The 22,233-nt window shown below is 41.7% G+C and overlaps 2 protein-coding genes across 2 annotated transcripts; both read left to right on the forward strand.

Annotated features, from left to right (window-relative positions):
• Nucleotides 1-1,914: 1,914 nt before the first annotated feature.
• Nucleotides 1,915-11,912, forward strand: LOC135514215 (serine/threonine-protein phosphatase PP1-gamma catalytic subunit A-like). Its single transcript, XM_064937531.1, has 7 exons — nt 1,915-2,571; nt 6,598-6,729; nt 6,847-7,077; nt 7,238-7,342; nt 7,762-7,985; nt 10,636-10,770; nt 11,268-11,912. Exons 1-7 carry the CDS (start codon nt 2,517-2,519, stop codon nt 11,355-11,357), a joined length of 972 nt encoding a protein of 323 aa, XP_064793603.1. The 5' UTR covers nt 1,915-2,516; the 3' UTR covers nt 11,358-11,912.
• A 529-nt stretch (nt 11,913-12,441) lies between these two features.
• LOC135514216 (protein phosphatase PTC7 homolog) lies at nt 12,442-22,147 on the forward strand. The gene is made up of 6 exons (XM_064937532.1): nt 12,442-13,026; nt 14,843-15,022; nt 15,922-16,120; nt 18,494-18,617; nt 18,757-18,886; nt 19,181-22,147. Exons 1-6 carry the CDS (start codon nt 12,825-12,827, stop codon nt 19,237-19,239), a joined length of 894 nt encoding a protein of 297 aa, XP_064793604.1. The 5' UTR covers nt 12,442-12,824; the 3' UTR covers nt 19,240-22,147.
• Nucleotides 22,148-22,233: the final 86 nt, after the last annotated feature.

The raw sequence follows: 22,233 nt of genomic DNA on the forward strand, positions 1-22,233 counted from the left end.
GTAGAAAAGTGGAGTAGGTTAGGGCCACGAGGAGTAATGGCGCCTGGTAGAGTTTTTTAAGTGGAGTGACATGGTGGCAAATTCAAGATACAAGACCATTTTAACAGTTTTCTACTATAGCGGATGAAGGACTGCAAAGAGTGGGGAGATGTGGAATGGACAGCAAGGAAGATGGAAAGGAGCTGAGCGTAGAGGGAAGCGGTGTTGTGACGAAGATTGGCGTCAAGTAGGCTTTCAAAAAGAAAGAACGTACTCTGGAAGCTCAGAAATTGAACCTGTTGAGAGTGAGGATGAATTTTGGCTCTCGAGGCGGTTCCTGGGTGCATGAAGGCACTGCATCTCAGTGTAAGCGACGTCACTACAGCCCCTGGTTCAAATCCAGGCTGTGTCTCATCAGACCATAATTGGGAGTCCCATAGGGCGGAACACAATTGGCCCAGCGTCGTCTGGGTTTGGCCGTTGTATGCCATCATTGTAAATAAGAATTTGTTCTTAACTGACTTGCCAGGTTAAATGTAAATGTATACAGTGTATATATATATATATAAATTACATGTGGTGTCAGGTGCACTGAAGACTGCTGAGGTCCAGCCTCGTCCTGATGAAGATGATTCTGGTCAAGTGGAAGTGAGATTTTTGGAGAGAATGGATCTTTGCTTTCTGGCTGATCCATATGTGGTGTCAGGATGGGTGGAGAAGAGTTTCAGGACTGTTGAATCGGTGAAAGTAACTCGAGGTGGACTTGTGAGGATTTTTTTGTATGTCTTTCGTCCAAAGGGGTCCGGTGCTCCGCACCACATGCCGCGGGACAAGACCTGAGACTTGCTTTGCTCTCCGGAGCAGGGCGCCTTTGAAAGGAGTGATAAGTGGAGAGGCGTTAAGTGTTGTGGAGGATCAACTGAAATAGAAGATTCCTGGTGACTGTGACGCCCGCCGTGCCGTGCGTCGCAGACCCGGTGGAGAGCGTGGTGAAAAAGAGAAGACACTGTCTGTCCTGCTGAGTTTTGATGCTGAGTCTTTACCGGACAAAGTCAAGTCAAGCTGTGTCAGTTATCTCGTGAAAGGTTTTGTCCCGAACCCATTACGGTGTTTTAGGTGCTAAGCTTATGGTAATATTGCAGCAGTGTGTAGGAGTGAGATTCCTAGATATGTGCAGGAGGGCATGAGTCAACAGAATGTGTAGTATCAGTGAAAAAAGCTGTCTGTTAAGTGTATAGGGGTACCCATGTTGCTGGAGATTAGAAGTTCTGGTGAGAGGAGGGCGGGTCAAGATTGCCATGGTCAGAGTAGCACAGAAGGTGTCTATGCTGAGGCAGTGATGAGAGTAGTAGATGAATATGGGTCCAGGGCGAGGATCCTAAGAGGTTCCATGTGTGATATGAATAACATGTGCTTCAGTAAGATTGGCTTCTTAGCATTCATAGCCATGGTTATCTGTACCGCAGAAATGGAATGTAAATCACACAAAATAGATGTTGATGTGGCCGCTGCAGAGAAGTACTTGGGTGTACAAGATTTTACTGCTGAGGAGTTACAAGGTGTGCTGAACGATAGTGTCCCGTCCTCCCAGGCAGCCAGCCTGGTGTAGGATCAGATAGGGCCAAGTAGTGGAATAGTGGTGAGGTTTTAATGGGTGTAGGGTTAGTTGGTAGGGCAACTTTTCTTTCCTTCCCTTCCCTTTTTGTGTCACCAAAAAAATTGAATCATGTAATAATGTGTGTAATGAATTCACAACCCAGAACAGTAGGCAGAAAAACAGATAAGAGAAATGCATGAGTAGGGAGGCCGCCTCACACTCCAGTACAGTAGGTGGCGATATATACACCGCCAAAATGTGTGATCCGCAAATACAAATGTAAAAGAGAAGTAGAATCAGAGGAAGTGATATGTTTCAATAAAATTAGATTTTTTTATAGCGTTTATAGAAATGGTGGTCAACTGTACTGCAGGGATGTCGCAGAAAATGTAGGTTGTGGTGGCAGTTTCAGAGGTATTTGGGTGTAGGAGACGACGTCAGAAGAGTTACAGGGTGTCCCGTCCTTTTAGGCTGTTGGCCTAGATATATTCACATAGTGGGTGGTGGGTTTTTAGTTCGTGTAAGGTTAGATGGTAGGGTATTTATTATTATTTTAAACAAAGTACATGGGAGTCATACTCCAGTCTAGTAGGTGGCGGTAATGCAACATTTATTGGATACCAATTGCCATTAAACCTCAGAAGAAAAAGAAGAATCAGAGGGCATTGCTAACGGCTAACGTGGATTTTGTCCCGATATACGGCTAATATTAGGCGTTGTTTTTGGAAATTTGTTTAAAACAAAGATGTTGAAGTAGGTGGTAAGGTATAAAATAACGTTGTAAGATAACCAATAACTGGGTATAATTTCTACACGTTTTTGTTTTTGGAACCAGTAATTTCGCGAAGCGAATTAATCGTAGCTAACGTTACTTAGCTAGTAACTAGCACTAGATTTTGCACTTTGCACTGCTCACTCAGGCCTTTTTTTCTGCGTCGCCATGGCCGATGTTGATAAACTCAATATAGACAGTATCATCCAGCGTCTTTTAGAAGGTAAGGAGTCTACACCAATGTAACGTTATTGCTGCAGTAATATTATCTGTTCACTTTGTTAGAGATGACTGTCGGGTAGTTTTAGCTAGCTAACGTCGTTAGCTGTTGATGTCGCATGTAGACTATATTTTAGCTAACGTTAGTTACTAGTTAACGTTAGTGCATGATGTTGTTGCCATAGTAGTTAGCTAATTTTAACGTCAAACTAGTTAACCAGCTAGCCGTCTAAACTCAACGATTTACGATGGAGTTGATCGGCGACTAGTATGGGCTGACGAGTTCCGATGTCAAATAAAATTACGTATTTATTTTTACTATACCGAGGACATCCGATAGTGGGCGCTAGATCTGCACTATTGTTTTGATGTGCTCAGCCGGTAATACACTCGTGTCCCCCCCTAGACCATCTCGTACAAAAGCATTCTCCATTCAGGCTGCAAAGTCAAAGGCATACGTTTTATTAAGACTGTACATATATTTGTCCAGTTTATTTTCCGACGCGCAGCAATTTAAAGCTAGTTAAGGAATTAAATGTGCTTTTGTACGAGCCGGTCCACGGGGGACATGAGTGTATTAATTACCGACTGGGCAGGCACATCAATTATTTTTGATTGCGCAGATCTAGCGTCCAATGTCGGCTGCCTAGTCTACAAAAGCGACGGATTTCAGCACCCAAGTAGCCCGCATTTACACAGGACAATGTCCATCGTAAATCGTTTAGTCAGTGGCGTAGTGGTGCCTGGAGAAGTGGGTATACTCAAATTTGGCCAAAAATGTCCCAAATGACCCGCCCAGTGAAGGAAAAGTGTGGAGAAATTCGGACAGTGAACACTACCTACAGTTGAAGTAGGAAGTTTACATACACCTTAACCAAATACATTTAAACTCAGTTTCACAATTCCTGACATTTAATCCAAATAAACATGTTCTGTCTTCGGTCAGTTAGAATCACCACTTTATTTTAAGAATGTGAAATGTCAGAATAAGAGAGAATTATTTCAGCTTTTATTTCTTTCATCACATTCCCAGTGGGTCAGAAGTTTACATACACTCAATTAGTATTTGGTAGCGTTGCCTTTAAATTGTTTAACTTGGGTCAAACGCTTTGGGTAGCCTTCCACAAGCTTCCCACAATAAGTTAGGTGAATTTTGTCCCGTTCCTCATGACAGAACTGGTGTAACTGAGTCAGGTTTGTAGGCTTCCTTGCTCTCACACACTTTTTCAGTTCTGCCTACAAGATTTCTATGGGATTGAGGTCAAGGCTTTGTGATGGCCACTCATTACCTTGACTTTGTTGTCCTTAAGCCATTTTGCCACAACTTTGGAAGTATGCTTGGGGTCATTGTCCATTTGGAAGACCTATTTGCGACCAAGCTTTAACTTTCTGACTGATGTTGCTTCAATATATCCACATCATTTTCCGTCCTCATGATGCCATCTATTTTGGGTTGTGCACCAGTCTCTACTGCAACAAAGCACCCCCACAACGTGATGCTGCGACCCCTGTGCTTCACGGTTGGGATGGAGTTCTTCAGCTTGCAAGACTCCGCCGTTTTCCTCCAAACATAACGATGGTCATTATGGCCAAACAGTTCTATTTTTGTTTCATCAGGTTTTGGAGCAGTGGCTTCTTCCTTGCTGAGCGGACTTTCAGGTTGTCGATATAGGACTTGTTTAACTGTGGATATAGATGCACTTTTTATCCGTTTCCCCCAGCATCTTCACAAGGTCCTTTGCTATTGTTCTGGGATTGATTTGCACTTTTCGCACCAAAGTATGTTCGTCTCTAGGAGACAGAACGCGTCTCCTTCCTGAGTGGTATGGCCATGGTGTTTCTACAGATGAACGTGGTACCTTCAGGCATTTGGAAATTGCTCCCAAGGATGAACCAGACTTGTGGAGGTCTACAATGTTTTTTCTGAGGCGTTGGCTGATTTTCTTTTGATTTTCCCATGATGTCAAGCAAAGAAGCACTGAGTTTGAAGTTAGGCCTTGGAATACATCCACAGGTACACCTCCAATTGACTGAAATGATGTCAATTAGCCTATCAGAAGCTTCTATAGCCATGACATCATTTTCTGGAATTTTCCAAGCTTTTTAAGGCACAGTCTACTTGGTGTATGTACACTTCTGAACCACTGGAATTGTGATACAGTGAGTTATAAGTTCAATAATCTGTTTGTAAACAATTGTTGGAAAAATGACTTGTGTCGTGCACAAAGTAGATGTCCTAACCAACTTGCCAAAACTATAGTTTGTTAACAAGAAATTTGTGGAGTGGTTGAAAAACAAGTTTTAATGACTCTAACCTAAATGTAGGTAAACCTCTGACTTCAACTGTACATGACCTAAAATTAGTCAGACCAACCCAAGCTGTACTGTGCAAGTATGCTAATAGTAGGCCAACTGTTGAAATTAATACATTAGTCTGTCAATAGTCTGATATAATTTTTTCAGGTTTTCGGTCTTGCTTTTTTAATAGAAAAAACAACAAAATTGGATGTAAGTGAACAACAATGCTTAAACCACATCAGGAGATTACTTTTGAGGTCTGGGAAACATCTAAGATTGCTCTTTAATTCAACTGTGCAGGCACCTAGCACTGTTTGGTACGCAGTGTTTGCAAAACAAATGGCCACTGGATAGATGCAAATAATCATGATATAATTCTGACAGATAGGCATAGGCTACATTATGGCTAGTTAACATTTTAATTGAGAAGGGAAAGCATCCATATTTTTTTCCTGTTCCGTAATTAATTGAAACCTGGCCATTTGACTTCATTTTATGAGGCATGCCTTGCTTCAAATTAGCCTATAGCCAAAGTCCTACCAATAGAAATGGGGAGGCAATTATTTTATAAAGACTTCCTCATGTGTGCTCTTCTGTTCTGTTGTTTTACAAATGAACTTCATTTCATTGTCTAGCAGCCAAAGGCATTATCGTAGTCATAGTAGCAACACATGATAGTTGTTGCTTCTTTAGAGATCCACTCTTTCAAAATCTCTCCATGAAACTGCTCGCATTTTACAATGTTTTGGAACATTTGCGCATAGGCCTACCTTTGTGCACATTGCTGTGATTTTAATGTGAGAAATAAAAGTTTCTCTCCCGAGTGGCGCTGTGGTCTGAGGCACTGCATCGCAGTGTTGAGGCATCACTACAGCCTGGGGTTCGATCCAGCTGTGAACGGGAGCCCCATAGGGCGGAAAACAATTGGCCCAGCGCCATCCAGGTTAACGAAGGGTTTGGCCGGGCGGCTTTCCTTGGCTCGTCGTTCTCTAGCGACGCCTTGACTGTGTGCCTGCAAGCTGACTTCGGTCGTCAGTCGAACGGTGTTTCCCTGACACATTTTTGCGGGTGGCTTCCAGGTTAAGTAAGCAGTGTGTTAAGAAGTGGCTTGGCGGGTCATGTGTCAGAGGATGCATGTTTCGACCTTCTCCTTTCCTGAGCCTGTTGGGGAGTTGTAGAGATGAGAAGATCGTAACTACCAATTTGATAAATTGGGGAGAAAATGTTAATTAATTAATTAATAGAAAGATGATAGTTTATCAACATTTTAAGCTAAGCATTCTGATCTGTTCAGCACCCTTATTAATTGATACAGCGTATACCTCCACTACACTGATACGCATCGTAGGGATTAAGAAGTGAGTATACTCAATGCTCACAATAAAAGTGGGTATAAGGTCTATACCTGCATATACCTTCCACTACACCACTGAGTTTAGTCGGCTAGTTAACCAGCTAAACTAATTAGTTTGTCCCGGTCATCACATTTCAAAATGTTCAGTCAAATTAGCTAGTTACCTAATGTTACTTTAGCTACATGGTCCATGGCACTGTCCCAGCTATCTGTCCAGTCAGGGAAAGATGAAGTCAATAACATGAGTAATCTGATATGATTGTCATCACTCACTCCCCTATCCAGAAGACATTAACAAGATATGGTGGCAATGGGCATGACGACAAACTAGGTAGATATATTTGCTTGTCGATTAATCTGAATTTTCTTTTTTTATAGTCAGAGGAGCAAAACCTGGTAAGAATGTGCAGCTGCAGGAGAATGAGATCCGAGGATTGTGCCTCAAGTCCAGGGAGATCTTTCTCAGCCAACCTATCCTTCTGGAGCTTGAAGCCCCCCTCAAAGTCTGTGGTGAGTAACCATCGCTATTTTGTGAAAATAACCGTTAAACAATGTCTTCTATCCCTTTAGACCCAATGAGGGCTGTGTGTACTATAGCTACATCTTGAAGTTGTTTGTTTTCTGCAGGTGACATCCATGGGCAATATTACGACTTATTGAGGCTGTTTGAGTATGGGGGCTTCCCTCCTGAGAGCAACTACCTATTTCTGGGAGACTATGTGGACAGGGGGAAGCAGTCTCTGGAGACCATCTGTCTGCTTCTGGCCTACAAAATCAAATACCCGGAGAACTTCTTCCTGTTGAGGGGAAACCATGAGTGTGCCTCCATCAACAGAATATATGGATTCTATGATGAGTGTGAGTGATGTGTGGGGATGTTGTAGTAATTATAGTCCTGCACTCTGAAAAAGTACGGCATTTGTATCTACATAGGTAGCATTTTGTTATGAATTCCTGTCATATGCATTGCCTAGCTTATGATCATCCTAACGTGCTATTATTATTATTATTATTCTAGGTAAAAGAAGGTACAACATCAAGCTCTGGAAAACATTTACAGATTGTTTTAACTGCCTCCCTATCGCTGCCATTGTTGATGAGAAGATCTTCTGTTGCCATGGAGGTATGTTGCTTTTTAGTTGTCCTTATAAAAATGAAGAGAATTAAGTGCACCTACCGCCAACAGCGCAAGACCTAAACAATAAATAGGAGTACAAGGCTTTATTGTTGGCTTTTCTACAGACATGCTTCTACATCTGCATTGCTTGCTGTTTGGGGTTTTAGGCTGGGTTTCTGTACAGCACTTTGTGACATCGGCTGATGTAAAAAAGGGCTTTATAATAAACTTGATTGATTTGGTGATCGTCTAGGAATTCCTTGACTGTTGGTGACCACTGCTCTAAGACATTGCTATGATATTGAGGAATGTTATTTGCTTTTATTCCAATTGTTCTTCCTGTCCTTAATTTTTACACAAGTTCTGATTGGAATTGACCTCATTCCGGTTGTTCATCTGTATTAATCTTCTTCCGTGTCTCTCAGGGTTGTCACCCGACCTCCAGTCCATGGAGCAGATCCGGCGTGTCATGCGGCCCACCGACGTCCCTGACCAGGGCCTCCTTTGTGACCTGCTTTGGTCTGATCCAGACAAGGATGTCCTTGGCTGGGGAGAGAACGACAGGGGCGTCTCATTCACCTTTGGATCAGAAGTGGTGGCAAAGTTCCTGCACAAACATGACTTGGATCTGATCTGTCGCGCCCATCAGGTATGTTGTCTACAAACCGGTAATTGCAAAAATAAATACAACTGCAACATGAAGTGTCTTAATTGGACGTTGGGCCACCACGAGCCAGAACAGCTTCAATGCACCTTGGCATAGATTCTGTAACTCTCTATTTGAGGGATGCGGCACCATTCTTCCACAAGAAATTCCATAATTTGGTGTTTTGTGGATGGTGGTGGAAAGCTCTGTCTCGGGCACCGCTCCAGAATGTTCAATTGGTTGAGATCTGGTGGCTGAGACCGTCATGGCATATGGTTTTCATGCTCATCAAACCATTCAGTGACCACTCGTACCCTGTGGATGGAGGCATTGTCATCCTATGGGGGCATAGCCATGGTAGCCAAAATAATAGCATGTCCAGCATTTCTATACATGACCCTAAGCATGATGGGATTTTTATTGCTTAAAGACATGCTTTGGCGACGAGTAGGTATTTTGTAAGCCTCATGCTTTGTGCTGATGTGTCAGTGTGCAGTTTATAATCAATGAGCAGAATTACTGTTTTACCTCAATTAGCCACGAAATCCCTAGTTTGAAAGCAACTCTTTACTGGACACTGCAGTGCTATTTGCCCTACATTTTCCCCCACGTGGGCCAGCCAAGTAGCAATTCGAGTTCCAGACAATAAGCTTCAGCCCCTCTCCATTTGAGTGACAGCTGGCAAGATGCACAAACTGCAGGCCGAGAGAGAAGTGATGTGGTGCACATAATCTGCACATATGTGACGTAGTTCGCAATTTTCAGGGACCACTTTTGGCACGTGAGCACTACTTTCAGAACTACTGGCTAAAAAGTATACAAAAGTACCGGAGAATCTCTAACTCAGGAACCATACCTGCTTTAAATATACTATGTATCCTTCATTTACTCAAGTGTTAATATTATTTTGGAAGTAACCTGTAAATTCAGTCATGTTCCGATCAGTGCTGATTAGGGCTGTCTCCAGCGAAAACATTACTTAAAAATCTGACCAATCAATTGGTCTACATTTTTAATGGATTTTTCCATATAGACACACACCCTATGTTTTAATCAAATCAACTATATGTAGGCTACTGAGCTTATCTGATGATTTAAACACTGATTTAAGAAAGACAAATAACTAAAGAGGGAGCCAGAGATGAATATAGTCTAACCAGAAGAAAAAACAACCTGTTCCTGACCTGCTGCTGCTGTCCTTCGCAGATTCTGCTATTATGCTTCTGAAGTTGTCGGTAACAGGCAACACCTCCTTTTCCATTTGGAGTGCCAGGTTATCGTACCAGTTATACTGATCTGCGTGCGTGCCAGTTGTGATTTTTATATGCACATTTTTGTGGAACAGTTTCATTTAATTTATAATAGTCTTCATATCTCAAAATCAATGTCGTGTGGTTAATCAAAATTCTATCTAAATGAAAATGATACAAATCTAAAAGTAACTTCTATTGCCAATATGTAAAAATAGCCTACATAAAGCCACAAATAGAATAATTGCAGCTCGCAGGTAAGAAAATATTCTACAAATCACATTGGCTAAGCATAGCGTATTAACTTGGTCCAGCCTAAGCTCATGCTAGCAAATTTGCAACATTGTAATAAAATATTATGGGCCCACAGTTTCCCGAGCTAGTGAGCTCCTGATAGACACATAGTTGTAGGCCATTTTCGCAAGGGATAAGAAGTAATCAGAGGCCCATTTTATGAAGTTTCCACCGGATCAGGGCATGACATTTTTCCCCATCCCTTTCTTGGTTATCGAAAGGGAGAGAGCTGGAATGTTTTTCCCAGGAACTATTGTCATTCTCAATGGATGTAAAAACATACTTTTTTTACTTGCTGTTTGAGGCAAAGAAAAAATTACTATGAGAAGCTCCACAGTGATGCTGAGTTAAGACAATCAGAAATGGTATCAGATCCCCAAATGGTCTACATTTGCATGCAGGCCATGTAGCCTAGGCCTACTTCTATGCGTAATTAGGTCCTTACTCAAGATTGACAGGAGCACTCCAAACAAAACACACAGAATAAATTGACAACTCGTAAATGGAATAAAATAAACCAAAACTTGTTTCTCACAAGCGTAGCCTAGGTTGTGCGCTCTGCAAACAACGTGTCCACTCTGACAACGAGAACGGTAAGACTGTAATAATAATATATTGAATGCATTTAACAGAAATTATTATTTGACCTTTATTTAACTAGGCAAGTCAGTTAAGAATAAATTCTTACTTTCAATGACAGCCTAGGAACATTGAGTTAACTACCTTGTTCAGGGGCCGAATGACAGATTTTTACCTTGTCAGCTCTGGGATTCGATCTTGCAACCTTTCGGTTACTAGTCCTCTAACCACTAGGCTACCTGCCACCCCTTGTGGATTTGTACAGTAAATGTACTACTGGTGTGCCATCCCCGCGGCTTCAAATGGATTAGTCCACTCAAACAGGCCTGAATCAGACTGGTGTCTTGTGTGCCATAAAAACTATATGTATTTGCCACTGCTCGACTAAAAAATCTTGGTCGACCAACAGCATATTGACCAAACAATCGACCAGTCGACTCAATGGGGTCAGTCGACTCAGTACTGATAGTCTGGTGTGGAATTTGTTTTTGTTTCAACCGAACTGTAATCAATGCTCTCTTTTCCGGTAGGTTGTTGAGGACGGCTATGAGTTCTTTGCAAAGCGACAGCTTGTGACTTTATTCTCAGCACCAAACTACTGCGGGGAGTTTGACAATGCTGGTGCCATGATGAGTGTGGATGAGACTCTCATGTGTTCGTTTCAGGTGAGGGATATTTCAATCATGAATGTGCTCCATCTTATCACAGGCATGTAAATGTCTCAGTGATTGTATTACTGTAGTGTATAGACATGTTAAAGGGAAATTTCAAAATATTTCATCTTCATCTCCAGCACCACCTCAACATCGACATATGTGAAAATGGCACATTTCTATGTTTTGTAGTAAAAAATAAAGGAAGATGTTTCCAGTGACGACATCGATGTGCATCATGTGATTTTAACCAATTATGTGTAGTCACTGCTTACTAATTGGTTGATGTCACTGGAAGCATTTATCCTCCTATTTTTTTTTTTTTTTTTTACTACAAAACAGAAATGCACTGTTTTCACATGTTGATGTTGCAGTGGTGCTGGCGATGACAAATGTAAAATTGTCCTTTTAAAGTTATGACCAGTCTTTTCAAACTGTACAATGTGTAGACTATTGCAGTGGGCAAAACATAATCTTAATTGGATTACTTGTATTCATTCCACTTGTAGATTTTGAAGCCAGCCGAGAAGAAGAAGCCAAATGGCAGCCGTCCAGTCACACCCCCACGGAACATGGTCACCAAGCAAGGCAAGAAATAAGGTGGCATGAGCTCCCCGTTCTGCTTTCGTCTGTTGCATCTGAAGGGTTGGTTGCCCTTTGCTGCCAATACTAAAAAGATATCCACTCCAACCTGATGAAAGCGGAATGTTTTGTTGTTTTGTCCACAAGGGTAAATGGATATGTCACCATGAAAACCTCAGGGGTTTTGCACTCCATTGCAACTAGTCTTTGCCACATGACTGTTCAATCAGGAACAATGTAACAATATGGCTAATAATGCACAGAAATGCCTTGTTTGAAGCTGTGCGCAAATTTTCCAATTTCTTCATTTCATGTCATCAATTTCTGTCGTCACCTGTTTCTCACTGTCAATAATGATGTTAATGGTTCTTAAACAACTATGGAAATATTACATTTAGACATTTAGATGTTTATTTCGGTATAACTTGTTTTATCATAGGACATTGAATCCGCACTCTGCGCCTGCATCCTCGCCATTTTTAAAGTATTGTGCTGAATTTAAATGAAGAAATAAAACATTCTTGTAATGTCTAAGTCTTTCTAATAAACTTTTAGCACATTTGAGGGGGAAATTGGCATTTAAATTGTATTTATTTGAGAATTGAGAAGCTCAACATTGATTTAATTACTCCCATATATTGTGTACTACTAGAAGTGATGTGAAAGATATGGTAAAGTTGCATAAAGATGATATGCAGTCCAGTACTATAAAAATTATATACTATAATACACAGTTACAAATTATTACAAAACTAGCAAACATGTTTTTTCTCTATGCAAAACCCACTTGACTTTAGTGTCAAGGGCAGCATTAGAAGTATGGTATGAAAAGGTCACTGGGTCACACTCGAGGCTGTTTGCCTCCAAGTTGACATTTGCCTTTACTGCCACAAGGGGTGTCGTAAAATCCATCAGAATCCTCGCAAGGCGTAGACGCAATCATGTTTTTCTGCTACACATTTAAGTTTCATAAACCTGACATTAATTATTCGAAGGGGATGCTTTTAAAAAAAGTAAACATTTATTAAAAAACAAAAGTCATGGATGATTTTCAGGGTTAGAAGAACTGAGGAAACTCAACTTGTGTAATGAGATGTGACGTCAGCCCAGTCACAAGACCACAGAGCAGATCACTCTGGCTCGCTCCCCCAGCATGTTTCAGAAATGTGGTAGGTTGTTCTACAGGCATGATGGCTACTCCGAACTTCTCTGGGAATCTGGACTTGTGATATCCTTCGAATTACGGAGCAGTTGTTACTGATTTGGCAATAACTACTGTATTAAACTAAATAAAGGATAAGTATCGTCTGGGCTGTCGCATCAGCTGGCGCGCTGGTTTGTTTTGTTTCTGCGTGGCGAATGTTAACGTTAGCTAGCTAACGCAGTACAGTATCAAGATTGTGACATTGGAGCTAATATAGCTAGCTAACACCTAGGTTGTTTCTAGCTTGGTACTCAGTATAGTGGGAGCTGGTGTGTAGGTGATGTTCTCCGTACTTTCATACGGTAGACTGGTTGCCAGAGCAGTAATTGGCGGACTCTCTCAAACGGATAGCCGCGACTACAGCCTGGTAACAGCAAGCTGCGGGTTTGGGAAGGATTTTCGGAAGGGTATCTTGAAGAAAGGGATGTGCTACGGCGACGACGCTTGCTTCATTGCCCGACATAAATCTGCCGATGTTTTGGGTGAGTAAATAATGCTTGGCATTGACAACTATTTTATAACGTGATGATATAACCGGCCTGGTTGTTTAGCTGGCTAACTAACATGCCAGACAGTGCACCTTTGCTAGTTACAGTAGCTAGTTTGCCTTAACTACGTTTTGTAGTATCAAACAATAACAAACTAGGGACACTTAGCATGGACTGTATTTTGTTTGATCATGATGCACAATACGCTAACTAGGTTGCTATACTATTGGCTTAGTTTCAAGCCAAGAAAATACAATTACATTTGGGAAACCCTGTCCTAGAGGGCAGAGCTGCCTGTAGTAGTTTGATAATTGTAGTGATAGTGAGGCAGCCATAACCAAACGGTAACCAGTATGTACACATTAATAAATAGATTAGAAAGATGAACATTGAGAACTTTCTTTCTTGTTTTTCACTATAACTAGGCTACAACCAATCAGTCCCAGACAGACTTCATTTTTCATTCACACCTTACCCCATGTCAGAACTTATAACTTATATGGTGTACCTACCTGGTCCTGGACCTCAGAAGGTCACTATGTTACAAGACGTTCAGATATTAATGTAGTGTAGAACAGACATGATCCTCTGCCTTGTAAAATAAGGAACAGGCTCAACACTAAATAACAACACATCAATCAGTAGCATTCTAGCCCAGTTCATACAAGTATGACAAACACACTTGTACCTCCTGATCCCCACCAAGACTGATGGTTGGTGTCTCAGATTTGACATAATCATATTGATAGACAAACCAATAGTTCTGCTGCAAATAGTCACATGTCTGTAGCCCACAGTTTAAGGGGCATTGTACATTTTTAGTATCAGGTAAGCTAAACTGTGAATGCTGCTTTATTGGTCATATGGCTAATTGACTAATTGCACTGTAACGCTAGAAAGTTCAATGCTTTTGCATTAAAGCTATAATTTCAGGTAACACTGGCTTTAGAGAAGAGTAGCCTTTGTAAGCTACCAAAACAACTTAGAAAAAATGTGATTCAGAAATCCAGAGGTAACCTAACCAAAGCCAGAATATCCTCCTTGACTTGTTAGAAAATCCCACTGTCCACTTGAGCCTACATGTCCTCTGTGTGGCTTGGAAGGAAGCTGTGAGGCAGGCCATGTCTGACTGTTGTCACATCAGTGAGCCAAAGGTTGGCAGGGAGAGAGTGAGACGATCCTCCTTGTATGGTCACAGCAAGAGCTGATTCTTGTGTCTGGGAAGCAGCTGGAAATAATTGCATTCCTAGGAAGAACTTGGACTGCCAGACCAACTGCTCCCATAATAGGCAGAGGTACATTTCAATAACCATAGAAACCAAATGTTTCAGGGTTTTAAGCAGTGTGATAATGTGACTGCAAGCTAGTGTATGGGCTTGTTGATAATGTAATGTGACTTGACAACTGCAGACAACATATGCTTCAGATAGCTACCAGTAAAAAATGGTTTATATGTACCAGACTGGCCAAATTATCAATGGAGATTATACCAGGAAAAAGTTTAGTCAGAAGCATGTCAAAGAAGTGCTTATTCTCTGAAGCGTCCCTTGTTTCATTCTAAGCACTGTCTTGCTCTATACACTTGGTGTTTTGTTTTAGTGAAAGTGCCTATTGTTTCTCCTGTCACAACTGCGTGAAGACGTCTAGTACTTGTTTCCGATTAATATGACCTCTTCCATTGTCGTAAAACTGTCTTCTTCTGTGAATGTCTTCGTCAGGAGTGTTAAGAATCATCAGAATACAATCTTGATTCTTTCCTATCCTGTTCTCCTCTATTGAACCAATACCTGACTGTGTGTGGTTTCATCAGGTGTGGCAGATGGAGTGGGTGGTTGGAGAGACTACGGTGTGGACCCATCACAGTTTTCAGGGACCCTTATGAAGACCTGTGAGCGGCTGGTAAAGGAGGGACGCTTCGTTCCAAGCAACCCTGTGGGCGTCCTCACAAGCAGCTACTATGAGCTCCTACAGAACAAAGTGCCTCTGCTGGGTGAGTAAATGCAGCCCTGGAGGATCAGTGTTTTGTGAACCTGGAGGCTGGTGCAAAATGAAATCACTAGTGTCTGCCTCATACTGACTAGAATAGGCATTTACAATAGAGAATATTGTCTTAAAGCACTCTTAGAATGGTCTGTTTTCAGTCTGCGTGGTTAGGCTAAGTGACATGTGAGGTGCTGCTATTTAGATAGGATATTTGCGTGATGAGTCAGAGACCTGCTGCATGCCTCTATCCTGGGAAGTGTAAAGACGCGGAGAAGCCTATCCCCGCCAGAATATCATCTTGATCCATTGCTTTGCTAGAATGGAGCATGCGGAAATGTGCAGGACAAAACAAATGGAGAGTGAGGAGTCGAGCAGTCCGTGTCGCCAGTCTGTACTTTTCCATCTCAGCTCATGTAGAAGAGAAAAACAAGTCAGTATTGTATTTTTCCAGTGCTGAGGAGTACGGTCGTGAGGCCAGCAGTAATTGTATTACTATTGAAAAAACACACAAGAAAGGGAGTGAGAGTAGGGTGAGTCAGAGAGCGTGAGGGGTTGTAGGGAGCTCCGATAGAACATTCTGGTGGTCCAGATGACTCATCAGCAGGGTGTGGCTGCATGCGGAGCCATGTTTTCGCCGGTTCGGTTAACTTTTATGTTTCCTTAAATGTTATCCTTCCCAAATGTTTCTCTTCCTGAAATGTATTGACATGCCTTCCTCTTCTAACCACAGGTTTAGCTACAGTATGATCATGGTATAAAGCAACCCAACAAAATCACTACTCATAAATCATCCCAACCAATTTATAAATTGTTCAATCGCTCTATTCGACTTCATTTGTTACAAATATAATCAGGATGTAGGGCGTGCCACCCATATATTTATCATCTTGTGTTATCTCCTTCCAGGCAGCAGCACGGCCTGTATCGTGGTGCTGGACCGGCAGAGCCATCGGCTGCACACTGCTAACTTGGGAGACTCAGGCTTCCTGGTGGTGAGGGAAGGAGAAGTGGTGCACCGCTCTGACGAACAGCAGCACTACTTCAACACCCCCTTCCAGCTCTCTATCGCCCCACCCGAGGCAGAGGGGGCCGTCCTCAGTGACAGGTCAGTTTTGTGGCCCCGCCGAAGCCATATTTTCTATTGTAAAGAAGCTGTGTAGCTATGTTTTTGGTTTTGAAGCACAGAGTCTCTGCATTGGTTCTGCCCTTGTGCTGCTCTCTGGTCTGTCCAGTCCAGTGTTGATGCAGCATTAGTGAGTGTCAGTACTGCCACATGGTTGGGGCCATGTGCTGCTTTCTCTCCTTGTGTAGGCATGCCAGCAGCAGTAGTGCTGCAGACTCCAGTGGGGCCGGTGTTGGCTCCCTGCCACTGTTTTAAGCCAGGCCAAAGTCTCAACACACACACGTCCTCATGGCCCTCCTCACAGCAGCCTCACTGCCCTTCTCACAGCAGCCAATCCCTGGTCTGCTAACCCACAGGCCTTCTCAACCCAGTAATCTAGAACTGGGAGATTATTTAGAGCTGCTCATGTGGGTTTCTCTAAACTGGTGTGAGGTGGAACTGAACTGTCACTGTCGTAAATGTAGCTGATACACAGCATAGTACCCGTAGAATAGGCCTATTCACAACCGTAGCCTCATCATATATGCCTATTATAAAATGGCTTGGTTTTGCTCAGTGCATAGGATATCGCCATGGTTTATCTCTATACAGAATAAACAGATATGGGCCCAGTTTCCAAAAAGCATCTGAAGGCTTAGTTCGTTAGAACCTTTGTAGGAGCATTGTTAAATCTCCAAATTGTTTCCCAAAACCATCCTTACCAAAGTTGCACCTGAAAACGCTTGTTATTTACCGACTTCCACAGACCACTCGTGGAACAGCTAAGTGAGTCGTTAGATGTGTTTTTCCCTACCGTGTCACTTTATACACAGAAGATCTCTGCTAAACATAGAATCAAGATGTTTATCTGCCTCTCTGCGACTGCTGAAGTCGACTGCTGAAGTCGACTACAAATACAACGTTCCCATTGTCTTTGCAATTATTACAAACAAGAAAAGTATAAAAAGATAATTCAGTCATCTCTGTTTTCAATTTGAAGTAAAAGATAAATAGCCTACTTGCAGTATAGCCTATATTTCAATGATATGGAAATACATTTCATTCAATTGAGTTTTATTTCTCTGTTTGGCTCACTGTCATATTTTTTTCCCTCAATATATTTCATGATGTGCCAAATCTTGATTTAATGCATTATTATAGGGTGAGCATTAGAATAAGCCGCCTCAATATTTGTAGCCTTAGGGGATAATATCTCTAAGAGCTGATCCGTTGTCAGTATTGTGGAATAATTTGAATGTTAAGGTCAGATTTGAATGGAGAATTCTGATCCGAGAGCAGTGTTACCTTTCTTTTGATTCTATCAGTATCGTCACATGCCTCAACGACGCACTTAGTGAGCGTTCTCTCTGCGTGGTGTTTTGGGAAACTCATGTTACATCTTCAGCCATTGTCGGAAAGATGCATCGTTAATACACTCGTAAGCCTAAGTTCCATCGCTATTGGGAAACCGGGCCCTAGTCAGTCCAAATTTCAGACCTATTTGACGTGGCCCTGTTGTATATAGGCTGGAAATTGTAGTCTTTCCATGATCTAGAGGCGGCAGTATTTTTACTATTGATAGTATCATATTTAGGGTCATAAGCGTTGTGATTCTGTTGTAGTTGGTGGGAAGACTCTACGTTAATTTAATTTAGAGCTAAATCCGTGATTCCTTAATAGTGATTATTTTGAAACGTAGCGCTAAAGCCTCGATGTAATGTAGGACTGTATGGTGGCCGGGTTACAGATGGTTTCTAGAACAGCCATGAGTGTCGGGGAGTCTGGGGCAGAATTAATGTCGCCTTCCAAGAACAAAACTTGATACTGCACATGGCTCTGATCTACTGTATGTGTGTGTGTATTAGTCGCACATCAACATTACAGCAGTTCCTTACAACTTCCCATGACGGCCAAGGTGTGCTATTCCTTAGATTATTTTCCACCATACCTGTGCAATTTGTTTGCAGCAGCATTTCACAGCTGAAAAAGTAGTCAGTTGAAATGTATAACTGCATTGCATGATTTCTATAAAAAAATTGTACTTCATTCCAGTGTTTGACACAGTGATCTGTAGCCATGTCTAAAATGAGGTGTGTGCCTGTGTCTCATAGCCAAGACAGGAGACCGAGCAGCAGTGTCAGTGATCTGGGCTAATGAAGGGCTAGAGGCACAGATTAAACTGGGCTCAGACAGGGCAGATTTCCTTCCTGGAGGGGGGTATGAGAAGGGGGAGCAATTGGATAATGTTTGCAATTTGGTTAAGCACTTTAACGCTCCCTCTCTAATGGGCACTATATGATCAGGATATTTTAACTCATGTTCCACAAGACTGTTATTTCCCCGCTACGTTGTGTTAAGCTCTCTGTGCCCCCTCAGTCCCGATGCTGCAGACAGCTCCTCCTTCGATGTCGAGTTGGGGGACATAATTCTCACAGCCACAGACGGCCTCTTCGACAACATGCCCGACTACATGATCCTACAGGAGCTGAAAAAACTCAAGGTACACCCTCGCATAAACCCTTGCCGTACTCGTGTGCAACAAACAGGTTTACTGTTTCATTCTGCAGAGTATTGAAGTGGAGGAACAAGACATTGAAAAAAAACTAAGACACTCCTCCATTTTGTTTATGTTTTTGCAGAACACCAACTATGAGAGTATCCAGCAGACAGCCAGGAGCATTGCAGAGCAGGCCCATGTTCTGGCATACGACCCCAACTATATGTCGCCTTTTGCCCAGTTTGCCTGTGACAATGGACTGAATGTAAGAGGTAATGATCATCACTTTTATCACGTCTTCATGCAAGTGGAAATTGGAAACAAAGTCAAGGTAGTCCTCATTTCATAGTCCATTTGCTCCATTCATACCCTGCTTCCCTTGTGAATGGTATCCAGGCTGAGAGGGCTGCTCTATAAATCAGGAAGAATGACACCCAGTGAGGAATAAGAAGTGTTTTATTAGTGTTCCTTCCATTGCTCTCAGGCTGCTTCCTTTTGGAATGATGAAAATGAGAGATTGTTCTCACACTCATCCTTCTGACTGCATCTCTTTCTCTTCCTCACAGGAGGAAAGCCAGATGACATCACCGTGTTGCTATCAATAGTGGCAGAGTACACAGACTAGAGACTGTATTGAGGCTAGGAGGGGAATTAGGAGAGTTTCCTCTTGCCATCTGTCTCTTGAAGATGTCAGACTGCTTTGATTCCTGCTGGTGGGGATTAGGGACTAGTGTTGGTGGCTGACTGAGCCCACCTTCAGCCCCCTGAGATAATCAGTCCTATTTCTCAGATGGAACACTGACAATACATGCAGTTCTGACATGTCTCTGTTTAGAATACTTGCTGCAAAGGATCTATCTGGGAAATGTCCCAGTTGTCATTGACATAATCCCCGTTCAGTGGGATGAAGGACATCAGCATGTTGGAGATGAGGCTTTGGCTCTCACATTATTTTTGGACTTGGAGCAAAACTCAGGATGGAGAGAGAGAGAGGGAGAGAAAGGTGGTCAGTATTAGCCAGTTAAAAGCGTCAGAATTGAAACTCTGTGAATCATGCCAATGAGGGTTAATCACAGGAACCGAGCTGATTCCAGACGGGAAGTAGCATCATACCATCAAGTCGAAACGATAGGGCCATGAAAACGCCACTTTTACAGTGACTCACATTACACACACAAAAGCAAACAATTAAAAGACGTTGAAGGGCAAAACAAATATGCGGGTATAAGGGCATGCATCATTGTGATATTAAAGGATGTACAAATGTTTTGGTAGATCTGTGGGAAAGGGATGACATGGTATTTTAAGTTGTTTGACTGATCTAAGGGGTTGTATGAAGACTCTGTGCAGTTGACACATACTTTGCCATATCAGTACAATTTGGGTCAAACACAGACCAAGTGAATCATTTCTAAGGATGTGAAATGTTAAAATAACTTTTTTTGAAATGGCTTGATGTTTCTGTCAAACCTGTTCTCTGACCCCTGCTGCGACGCAAAGAGTGAGTGTGACTGCAAGTGATGTTGAAGGTTGTTATGTGTGATAGAGTAACCTGGAGGCTGTCACGTGTCAGATGTTCATATTGTATACATACAGAATGGATGGGTTTTATGTAGGCTACACCGCTTTTTTTATATCTACTGGGATGCAATGGTAACAACCATTTACGCACAAGGCTAAAGAAAGCATATCTAAATGTTCACAGTGGACGTTGGTCAAGTGACCAAGCAGATATCATTTTATTTCTGCTTTGGTTTGATGGGGTGGCAATCTGGACTGTTTCAGTTTAGCTTCAGGGAAAATGGTTCACAATCAGAATTTCTCAGTTGTCCTCGCTGTAAAGCTCCAATGGCACATTTGATGAAGTCTTATGAATCAGGTCACTAGTGTTTTTTATTTAATTTAACCGATTTTAATTTTCTTTTTTTGCTGCAGTCAAAAATGTGCACTTTGCATTTACAACATAACTCATGCGCAGAAACATTTTAAGAGTGACATTTCCTTTGTAAAGGAAAATTCCACCACAAAACTATCTTTTGGTTATTTGTTTCATTAGTCAATTGTTTCAATAGTCCCGAAATGTATTGCTTGTCAGCAATCAAGTTTTAAGATAATTAACTTAAAAAGTTTAAAAAAAACACCACATGATGCAAAACACAGATTCATATGATGCAAAATGCATCATACAAGGATGATTTTTGTATTTTCAAAACTATATTGCTGACAAGAAAAACATTTTGGGACTATGAAACAAATACCAAAATATTGTTTTTGGGTGAGGTTTCCTTTAACATGTACTATGTACATGTTGATTTATGGAGCTGATGTGCCTTGTATCGGATGTTATTGATACAGTGGCAAAATTGTGTATCATATTGTTCACTAAACCCCACACTGTGTCAGCTATGGAGACAGAGTAGAAATGGACAAGTAGCCATATGATTCACACTTACTTTTCCCATCATGCCCTGCTGTCTTAATGCTTAATCGGCGCCATCTGATGGGAGACCTCTCGTTCCCTTTCAATGTGTTCAATACCTCTCACCATGGGACACATGCAAATTTGAATGTTCAAGCTATTCATTTTTAAAAGGGGGGGCTTGACAAATTATCTTAGAATCCTTAAAGGCCCAATACAGCTGTTTTTATATCAATATCAAATTACTTCGACACAATTAAGTACATCATTACTGTAATAGATTTCCATATAAATTTGAAAAAAATAGCATTTTAAAAGTTTGGAACCCGCACCTCTGAATCACAGAGGTTGGGTTAAATACCACGTTTCAGTTGTACAAGGTATCCCCTTTCTTTGTTATTAGTCTATTAACCAATTTACCGCATGGTGATTTTACCATGGAAAGCCCAAACTCCTGCACATGCAAAAAAATAACAAATCTCACTTTTGCAGAGTTTCATAAGCTATGATACGATATAATACACAGGAAAACACCATTTTGACTGCACTGGGCCTGTGTATCAACTGTAATACCCCTTGGTTTTCTTTCTGTTGATGTCATGGTGTTCCCTCATTACAGGCTACTGTCCTGCTTCAAGGGCTCTCCCCTAACTAGGAAAATAATATCTATGCCGGTACTGACCGATGTAGGGCTATCAGGTGTTTTATGACATTAAAAAAACCTAAAGGACTTAATGCCCTGCATACATTTCTTACTGCGCTGGGAGTTGAAACACACCTGCACTGGTGGCCCAAATGTTTTCGCAAACATCATGGCACTGTAGAGATTGCCAAGAACCCCATCAGCCTTAAAATACAAGCAATTCTCCCTGTCAGACAGCACTATATCAAAGCTTCTCCATGATGTCTATATCCTGCTCCACACTGACTTAGTGACCTGCCAGTACCCCTGTTCTGTTGGCCAGTTCTAGACTTCAGTTAATCGTTACGTTCAAAAAGCAACGTTTGTTACAGTGAGCGCTGCATGTAACGTTATCTATATTTTGTATATACAGTTTAACAATGCCATGTTTTCAAAGCTGTAACATATTTCAATAAAGTACAGTATTTATTACCCTCGTTCTTTTCCTTTTAACCAGACCCTTGTCACATGTTTTTCTGTGTCAATATTGTTTGTTCATGGTCTCTGCAAGGTATTTG

Source organism: Oncorhynchus masou, chromosome 25 (assembly GCF_036934945.1).
Source record: "Oncorhynchus masou masou isolate Uvic2021 chromosome 25, UVic_Omas_1.1, whole genome shotgun sequence".
Taxonomy (NCBI): Eukaryota; Metazoa; Chordata; class Actinopteri; order Salmoniformes; family Salmonidae; genus Oncorhynchus; species Oncorhynchus masou.

Excerpts from the sequence above, each read along its gene's own strand:
- LOC135514216 (XM_064937532.1), top strand. The coding sequence starts at position 12,825 with ATGTTCTCCGTACTTTCATACGGTAGACTGGTTGCCAGAGCAGTAATT. Across the intron at positions 13,027-14,842 it reads TAAATCTGCCGATGTTTTGG|GTGTGGCAGATGGAGTGGGT; the intron begins GTGAGTAAATAA and ends TGGTTTCATCAG. Across the intron at positions 15,023-15,921 it reads GAACAAAGTGCCTCTGCTGG|GCAGCAGCACGGCCTGTATC; the intron begins GTGAGTAAATGC and ends ATCTCCTTCCAG.
- LOC135514215 (XM_064937531.1), top strand. The coding sequence starts at position 2,517 with ATGGCCGATGTTGATAAACTCAATATAGACAGTATCATCCAGCGTCTT. Across the intron at positions 6,730-6,846 it reads AGCCCCCCTCAAAGTCTGTG|GTGACATCCATGGGCAATAT; the intron begins GTGAGTAACCAT and ends TGTTTTCTGCAG. Across the intron at positions 7,343-7,761 it reads GATCTTCTGTTGCCATGGAG|GGTTGTCACCCGACCTCCAG; the intron begins GTATGTTGCTTT and ends CGTGTCTCTCAG.